Source organism: Podarcis pityusensis, assembly GCF_964106645.2.
Source record: "Podarcis pityusensis genome assembly, chromosome: 3".
In the NCBI taxonomy this organism is placed as follows: domain Eukaryota; kingdom Metazoa; phylum Chordata; class Lepidosauria; order Squamata; family Lacertidae; genus Podarcis; species Podarcis pityusensis.
The window spans coordinates 74,487,693-74,497,129 of NC_138026.1; the positions used below are offsets into that span (position 1 = coordinate 74,487,693).

A 9,437-nucleotide genomic window follows, 5' to 3' on the forward strand; every position below is an offset into this window, starting at 1 on the left:
ACAATTTCAAATGGGTAGCACCATTTAAACACCTGGTCATATGGAGCACCCAGTTACCTCCATGGTGGAGGGAAGTTTGTTCTTTTACTGAGCATAGGGGGATGCTTTGGAGAAATCTAGCTCTAAAATTAAAGGTATAAAAATAAGACTACTGTCTGAAAAATCTTACCTAGCTGCCAGCATGGCAAAGTTTCACTACAATATAATAAAGCTACCTTAGCTAATGGTTTTATTAAAACAAAAAGGCAACTGTTATCATCTCATCACTGGATAAGCTCTTGCTTCTTTTGTTTTATCCATGTTTTGTGTAGATGTCCCAAGGTAATAAACACAATTACAGGATTAGTTATAAAGTGAGATATTTTAATGATGCAGAGTTAAATGTCCTGCCATTTAAATTTTGTAGATATTAAATAGTGCTAGAAATATCTTGCTTCCAGACAAATTCTTCGGTATAGTGGTTGCCTCTATTACAGCTGTCGGCACACGTATAAATAGCTAGTGTTCCCCAGTCGATGCTTTCTCCAAGGCTGTCAGCTTTTAGGTGATTCAGAAGTTGCGGCATAATCTTAAACAAAACACAACAGAAATGTTAAGTTCCCTTTTAAGCTACATAGTACTTTTTCTGTACTACATAGTTTAGAAGGCACAGTGATCAATTCTTTATAGTCTTCAAATCTTAGCTTCCAGCCCCCACAAAAGCAACAGGATTAGTTGGGGTGGGGGGGAAAGAGAAAAATAGCACCATTCAAATACTTCAGCAAAATCTGTAGAAAATTTGCAGCGATTACCTGTCCTAAAAAGTTTATTTAGCACTTGGCCAATAAAGCAAGATGAGCGTCGCAACCCCAGAGTCGGCCATGACTGGACCTAATGGTCGGGGTCCCTTTACCTTTACGTTCTAGTCAACAACCCATTTTTAATTTAAGTAGACTATAGTTCCAAAATATTACACACACACACTTACTACACACAATTTAACCAGATTTCCATACCTGGAATTCAAATACTCTTTTACTACCACATAAACAGTTGGGGATGTCCGTCTCCTGAGGAATGTTTTCTGCAGAAATCCAGAGTGGGCCTTCTCCATCTCTACAGTATCTGATAATCTGAGATTAAGAGAGATCACAGATGGAGTTTTAAATTACATGGAAAGGCTCCAAGACTTCAGTCCCTTTAAAATTAATGAAACCTGAATTCAAGGTCCATTAATATCAATGTCAGTAAGTGCAATTTAATTTCTCTGAATTGGAGCAAAAGGTTATGAATGAAAATGAAATATATATGTCATCCCTTCTGTGAAACAATGCTGTGCTGCTGGTCACCCCACTCAAATCTTGTGCCTCCATGGCAATCATGTTAGCTTGTTTGCTCTACAACCTCTAGAACCAATCCTTGCTTTATTTCAGGATGCTAAGAATCAGAGACTTCAGAAAATGGAAGTCTTACTCAAATAAGAACATCCTTACAAAACAGTAAGAGATGAAAAGGAAGCATACTGCTGAAACCACTGATTAAAGTATAAATATGTCAAATACAGGCAACCAGCTATGGAGGCAGTTGAACCAATAATAACAAGGGTTTTAAGGAGATTGCTGAAAAGTTAATTAATGTGTCTTCACTGTGGAAGACTTGGGACAGAGGCAACTAGTGACAAGAGGTGAACTTCCAAGACTTCCTTCTCAAGAAATTAAAAACCACAAGGTCTGAATGGTTTCTAGTCAAAGGTTCTAAATGACATCCTCCTCTGGATCAATAAAAAGTTAAAGAAAGGGTAGCAGAAGGAATAAGCAACAGGTTGCACAATAAAGGGATGTAAGAAGTGAGGTCCTAATAATAATAATAATACTGGCTGGGTTTCCCCAGCCACTCTGGACGGCTTCCAATAAAAGATTAAAAATACATTAAAACATCAGACATTAAAAACAGGGCTGCCTTCAGATGTCTTTTAAAAGTAAGATAGTTGCTTATTTCCTTGACATCTGATGGGAGGGCATTCCACAGGGCGGGCACCACTACCAAGAAGGTCCTCTGCCTGGTTCCCTGTAACTTTGCTTCTTGCAGTGAGGGAACCGCCAGAAGGATCAAAGTTGGAACCTGTGCCTGTTCATAATTTTTCAGGGGCAGTGAAGTGGCTATGCTTGCTGACCAAATTATTCCGGTTGGTAAAAACAAAAAGGGATTGAACAGCTTGAAAAGGATCTCCAAACCAGATGAATGGGAAATAAAGTGGCAAATGCGGTTTGGTGAACAATGATGAACACTAGAGCAAAAAAATCCTTACTTTACACTGATGATGTGTTGTGAGCTGACAGTGACTGACCAGGAAAGGCGTCATGGTAGGTAGCTCAATAAAAATGTGTGTGGCAGCTGTTAAAAAAAGGCAAATACCACGGTAGGGAGCCTTAGGAAAGAATTCTGAAAACAAATCTAATATCACAATGCCTTTATAGAAATCTGGCTGCAACCACATTTTGAGAACCATACAGTTCTGTTTGTTGCATCTCAGAAAGAGATTGGGAGGCACACGTATGCCTCTGTCAGGAAGAAAAAGGAGAAATGTAAGATGATGATTATTAATAAATGTAGGAGTAACCAAAAATGGTCAGAGAACTGTAGCAGTTCCACTATAAGGAAAAGTTACAGAGTTGGCTCTTTTTAAATTAGAAAAAATGAGTAGGGCGAGGGAACATGATATGGTGTAAAACATGCATAGTGTGAAAGAACTGGATCAAGACATCTTTCTCCATCTCTCGTGATACTAGAACTTCATTCAATGAAGCTGAATGGTAAGACACAAACAGAAGTACTTCATCACACAGCACATAATTTAACTAAAAAAGAACTAGTTGGATATGCTATACAGTGGTACCTTGGTTTACAACCATAATCTGTTCTGGACGCCCATTTGTAAAACCAAAACAGGTTGTAACCCAAGGCGCGATTTCGCCAATGGGGCCTCCAAAAAAATTTTTGTTCATAATCCAAAAAATAATAATGGGTGGAATCCAAAAAAAGGTTGCAAACCGGGACACGCACTTCTGGGTTTGACGTGTTTGTAATCCAAAACGTATGCAAACCAAGGTACCACTGTATATAACAGCAGGAGAGAGCTATTCTCATGCCCAGCTCATGGGCGAGCTCTCCACTTCTGCCAATTTTATCATTTAAGTGGGTTTTTTTTAATGTAAAACAATATTACCATTTCTCTTAGGTAGCCACCCTAAGCGGTGCCACTACCTAATTCCCCTATTACTTCTAAGATTTCATTTGGGCCAGATTTCTGATCTTCACCACATATTTTAGTACTTTAGTGGCATGAAGACCTAGTGGTTAGAAAATTAAGCAACACTGACAGGATTCTAGGCTAAGTAACAAATGACAAACAGGCATTACTATTGAACTCATATTAAAAAAATAGAGGGAGCCACAGAAAAATGCATTTCAAAACCTGTTCTGGTTCCGAAGAAATTTTCTCTTTAAACTTCTGAAAAATCTTGTCATCTTGGGTTTCGTGTTTTGCCATTGCTTCCAATGAAGTCTCATCTAGAGAATCTGGTGCTTCATCTAAAACCCAAACAGATTAAAACTTTATAGTGTTAAAATCAGCAATACTATAGTTTTAATAAGCAAAAGTAAAATCTTCAGGAGGTTTGCATGAGAAATTAGAACAAAGTATGTTAAGATGAAGAGTCTGATTTTCATAGTGTAACTTGTTTAAAATATTCCTTTTTGTGAAATGTTTTTAAAAGAAAAGGCTGTGTCTTGCCAGGGAGATTATGCATGTAATCTTTTTCAAGTTTATGTACTTTTTGTTTATTGTTAATCTGTGTTACTTTTATACTATGCATTCCTTTGTTTGTCAAACGTTTCCTGATGACTAGAGCTTCTGCAGCCAATCAGAAGCCGCGTTTTGTTTTTCAAATGCTTTGGAAGTCGAACGGACTTCCAGAACAGATTCCGTTCGGCTTCCAAGGTACAACTGTAGTATAATTTAAAAATAGGTCTTGCAGCAAGGAAATTTATTCATACTACTTACCTGTATTGGCGGCAGGTGTCAATTCTTTTTTGTCCTGATCTTCCTCTTCTCCTTCACTGACATTGGAGGAGTCAGTTTCTTCAGGCTCTATCACAATTTCATACTCGGGGAAAAGAAATTTATGATCTGGAATAACAACATCCAGCTTACCTACAAAACAAGAACCCAAAATTATTTTGATCATTCTTTCCTATTCTATTTTGTATATCAGTCTATTTTCAAATGATTTCTTGGGGTTGGGGGGCAAACTTTAAAACTAGCAAAGACAAATATAGAATGAAATGGCCAGCAGAATAAAGCCAGAGCAGAAGGCACCATTTTTTAATACAAAGCTGCAGTGTCTCAATTTTTTGATTTCTTTAAAAACCCTGCTTGTCTCTAGAAGCAGAAATGTCCCCAAATTCAACAGTAACACCTCTAGCATTACTGTAGAGTTTTTATGTCATTCTACTCACAGAGACAAACAGGATTTTAAAGAAATTGAGGCACTGCAACTTTGCTTAAAAAAGAAACTTGTGCTGCTGGAGATGTCAAAGACCAAAAGTGGACTTTGCAGCAACGCCAGAAAATATGTAAAAACTATTTTGGCAAAAATTTCTGAATATAATAGAGGATATGATGTTTTAGAATTCGTAGGTGAATAACAACAACAACAACTACTGTGTCACCTCCTTCAGGCCAGACTGTAAAAGGCCTTGCACTACCCAGGAAAGCTCTGTTGGATGACACAATGAGGATGCAGCGGAGGCAGCAAAGTATACCTTCTTTGCTGCCTTCACTGCCATTTGGTAGGCTTGATGATGAGGCCTCACTAGTGTTTGATTGCATTTGACTGGAGTTTTGCTCCACTTGCGTTTGAGCTGTCTCCCAGCTTGCTTCCTCATCCTAAGCTATGGAGTGGTACCTCGGTTGTCGAATGTAATAAGACCGTTCAACTTCCAAAACGTTTGACAACCAAGGTGCAATGGGTGGTCGGTAAATTCCATTGAGAAAATGGAGAAATGCGCCTCGGAAGCCGTTGGACTTCCAAGGCGCATTCGAAACCCAAGGTTCCACTGTACCAGGAAGCCAAATGGGCTCCACAAAATGGGACAGGGTGCTGAAGGGCAATCATGTCAATGGCCATTAGGATATTCCAGAGACTGGCCAGGGCTTTGATATGAGCACCAGTTATATCAGCCAAAAAAATTCCCAGAGCAGTTTTAGAAATCCATTGGATTCATCAGCCGCCAAAGGCAGACAATCCTAATAGATACCCAGCCTCTGCAGAGAGAAAAAAGGTGCTAAAAGTCTAAATCTCAATAGGAAATGATTAGACCATGACCAGAGACTGATGCCAATAACCTCCACTTTCAGATAACCCTCTTCACAAGGTCCCGAGCGTGGCCTGCCACATGTGTTGGGCCAATAACATATTGGAACAGCTCCATGGCCGCTATGAAGCCCTGAGCCACTGTAGAGCCATTCACCTCATCATGGATGTTGAAATCCCCCCAAACCAGCAGTCTGTAAGCCTTCAACACCACCTGAGACTAGCTCTGTCAGCTTAGGCAGGCAGACTGCTGTGGAGCTAGGTGGACGGTAAACCAGCAGAATGCCAAATCTGTCCCAATTGCCCAATGCCAAGAACGTGCCCTCTAGTTCTCCTGCCCCCAAATAGACAGAGAGCCTGGAAAGAGCTAATTTCTATAGATCACAACAATACCCCCTCCCTGACCCTCACGTCTGCCCTGATGCTGTTCCAAATACTCTGGTGGACACAGCTGAGTAAGACCAACCACACCTTGCTAAGCCACCAAGGTATCAGTAATATAGACCAGATCAGCCTCCTCATCCAGAATAGGATAAGGGAGGTCTTCCTCAGAGCTAACTTGGCATTCAGGGCAGCAGCCGGGGACCGAAGGGCTGGCTAACAGGATGACTGCAATACCTCAGATTGGAGGACAGGCTGGCATACAGCACAATCACTAAGTACCTAGGCCGTGTGCCCCTTCCCCGGCCTGCCCCCACCTCCCATACCTCCCCCTACCCTGAAACATTGTGATTGCACCCCCCCTGCTCTCCCCAATTATAACAATTCTTCTTGGACTGCTTAATTCTGAAGTAATCAAAGCCGATCTTCAACTGATGGAGACCCTCCTCTAAATCAATGCAAATTTCTAGAGTTTCAAATTGCTTACCAGACTGCAAGCATGAAAGCTTATGCCCTGCTTTCCAGTCCTTAACTTGATGGTCCTTGCTACAGTAATGAGCCTTGTGGCATTTGGAGCATGTTTTGCTTCCTAAACACCCACAGACTCGGCACAGCTTTGTCCCACATTTTAGCTGTAGATTTGCACAAATTGGCTCTTCGTGGGGTGGCTCTTCCCGTGGTGGATCATAAGAGTAGGTGTCATTCTTCCTTGGTAATTGATTCCTAAAAACTTGAAAATAGAAAAAAATTATTAACTATCTGAAAGCAACAGTATGGATATATATTTTTTGTTTGCTCTCTCTGACCTGGCTATGTCAGAAACTATACAAGTTGCTACACTTCTCCTTAATCTTTACCGGAGGAGAGACCTCTTATTCCAAAGGATCCAAAGCTCCTTAAGGGAGGGAGAGATCCACTAATTTTGTAATATTGGCAGCATTTGAGTGTGGTATAACAGCATGCACAGCATGTATATAATCTGAGAGAAAATTCACTTCTCAGCAGTGTCAAACTACACACGCTCCAATTCTAGTTTAATAGTACCACACATTTCAGTTAGTACCTGAAAAATTTCTAGCCACCATCTGAGGTAAGACTCACACTGCTAATGTTTTCTTAAATCCGTTTTTGATGCTTTAATTGCTCCGTTCAACAGACCAGTTATGCCATGAAAGTATCAAGAGCAAGGCAAACATTGTCAGTTTAGGATCTCAGAGGTTGGTTGGTTGTCTCGCATTTTAAAAGGGCTGTTCTTGTCAATATCAAAGCCAGCCAAGAAGTACCAGAAAATACCTCCCTTTCCTTAGCTCCACTTCACCAGTTTTTTTATTTTGACATTTAATTCAAACATGGCGATTTATGGTGCTCTGAGATGCTCTCTAATGCATCTACAAGGGCAGCACTTTAAGGAAAGGGAAGAAACATTCCCATATGATATTTAACTGCTGACATGGGTTGTTGGTGAAAAAAAAGATTGCCTGACTCCCTTTATTTTAAAGAAAACTCTACCAAATGACATACACTGTATCCGTTCATCATTTCTATGCTGTAATCTTGTAGTTGGTTACTCACACAAAGATACTACGGATTTTAGTGGGGCCAACATGACATGTTCCCGAGCACAAGATTGAAGCCACTGACAAGTCTCTCCCCCCCCCCCCCATTTTCAATTTCTGTTATAAAGTTATAAGCTGGCTTTGTTTATTATTTTTGGACTTCCAGTTTTAGAACTCCTTCACAGCATTCTATTTAAGTAAGTTGTATTATGCCTGTTTATTGAACTTTACCTGTGCTTTTTTCTTTGTTTTAAACACTGATTTATTTTGATCGATGGATTGTTTTATTGACTGCTGTGTAGACTGCCTTGTGAACATCTGTGGTGAATAGCAGTCTATAAATAGTAGAAATAAATAAAACTAAATTTTTAGCTGTGTACCTAAGATACATTTGCGTTTATTTAGTGGAAATATTTACATCCCACCTCTTTACCAGATGTGCCGCAAGGCAGAAGCAAACCTGTAAGGATACACCTGACAAATATGAATCAGGGTGCACAGGATGTGAGCCAATGCAGACGTTACCACACATCTGTATCGTGACAAGTGGTAGGACTGAAGATGCCTTGAATAAGCAAATATAAGCAAACTCCTACACAGGGAGCTCAGCAGCAGGGAGCTGGGCAAAGAAAGCTGCATTTTTATTTGAAATGGGCTGTACAGTATCTGCTTCCCCCATGTTCGATCGCCATCATAAAGGTAGGGAAGAAGACCCCTGTCTGAAACCCAGGGGAGTCACTGCCATCACCTGTATATGATACAAGCTAGATGGGCCAGTGACTTGCCTTCGGCTAGGGCTGTAGTTCCCAATGTGGGGCACACGCCCCATTGAGGGGCAATTTGATTTTTAAGGGGGGGCAATTCAAAAATGAGTTATTAACAATGAATGGCCTTTTCGGCTTCCTCCACGTGAATAGGAGTTCACTTTTTGAATAATAAGAATTATGTCGCGGGGGGGGGGGTGCATCAGGATTTCAGAGATGCTTAGGTGAGGCATGGCCCAAAAAAGGTTGGGAACCACTGGACTAGGGCAACATTCCGTCTTCCTCAATGGAAGGGCCCAAATTTTAATAGGCACAAACAACAAAGAGCCCAGGGAAACAGCCGGTCCATCCAATAACTCCTTTCACCCCTAACCATTGGCCATGCTGGCCGGGGCTGCTGACAACCGCAGGTTCCCCAGTCGGGCCTTGAGGGCTTCAGCTGCAGTCCTAACTTGCACCGCTGGGTTTAAGGGGAGGGGACTGAGGACTTCCAGCATCTGCCTCATGCATGCCTTGACGCCCACAGCAGACCCGACCGAGGGCCCTTCAGACGACACGAGGCCCCTCTCTGCCCGCGCCCCTCACCTCTCAAGCAGCCCGGGGAGGGGCCGGCGAGGCGGTAGCAGGCGGGCCGGCGGCAGCCGAAGAGGAAGAGGCTCCTGTGGAAGGCGTCGGGCCGGCCTGGCCGAGGCGCGTAGAGCTGCAGCAGGAAGGCACGCGGCTCCCCGCACGCGCCGCACTGCAGCTCGGCGGGGCCCGGCAAGCCCGCCTCGCCCAGCCACGCCGGCCTGCCGCCCACTTTGCAAGGGAACTGCTCGCTGCGCAGCCGCCAGGCCGCCGCCTCCTCCGCGAAGCCCAGCTCGACTCGCCGCGAGGCCATGATGTCTCCTTCCCGGCCGAGGCGGTGGAAGCTAGCGGCAACGGAGACCGCCTGGCGAGGGGAAGCAACAGCGCCTCCGTTGGAGAGCAGAGGCACCTGCGGGGGTTGGGCTGGAGACGGTTCTTTCCAAAACGGCGCCTCCCTCCCCGCAGGACAGTCCTTCTTTAAAGTGGCGGGCAGCGGGGTGGTTTTCTTCCCAATTGGACCAGATTCACAAGACCCTCTGGTGGTGACAAAGAAGTGAGGTGGCTTCAAGCCCCACCGCCTGGAATTAAAGGGGTCAGAATCCTAGCTGGAGTATAATCGAACCGAATTCCTGCCCCCTTCCAGATCCAGAACAAACACGAGCTGGCTCTGGGCTGGCCTGATTTTTACTCCGAATCCTAATACTGAATCGGGTTGTGTTTTTTAATGTCGGAACTCTCCCAACCCCCAACCTCAAGGGCCTCATGGGCAGCTTTCTGAGAGCCACATGCCAGTTGTGGGCAAGGCAAAAAGCAAG

The 9,437-nt window shown here is 43.1% G+C and overlaps 1 protein-coding gene across 1 annotated transcript; it reads right to left on the reverse strand.

Moving 5' to 3' along the window:
* Positions 1-342: 342 nt before the first annotated feature.
* On the reverse strand, positions 343-9,024 carry PDCD2 (programmed cell death 2). The gene is made up of 6 exons (XM_080998654.1): positions 8,641-9,024; positions 6,223-6,465; positions 4,043-4,192; positions 3,455-3,570; positions 996-1,112; positions 343-568 (listed from the first exon to the last, which is right to left on the reverse strand). The coding sequence occupies exons 1-6, from the start codon at positions 8,933-8,935 to the stop codon at positions 410-412; spliced, it is 1,080 nt and encodes a 359-aa protein (XP_080854780.1). The 5' UTR covers positions 8,936-9,024; the 3' UTR covers positions 343-409.
* Between the last annotated feature and the right edge of the window lie 413 nt (positions 9,025-9,437).

What these genes read in the sequence shown, in the direction of transcription:
- PDCD2 (XM_080998654.1), bottom strand. Translation starts at nt 8,935, where the DNA reads ATGGCCTCGCGGCGAGTCGAGCTGGGCTTCGCGGAGGAGGCGGCGGCC. An exon ending in CTCCCCGGGCTGCTTGAGAG is followed by an intron (nt 6,466 to 8,640) that starts GTGAGGGGCGCG and finishes TCTATTTTCAAG; the next exon opens with TTTTTAGGAATCAATTACCA. An exon ending in TTTCTTCGGAACCAGAACAG is followed by an intron (nt 1,113 to 3,454) that starts GTTTTGAAATGC and finishes TCTTAATCTCAG; the next exon opens with ATTATCAGATACTGTAGAGA.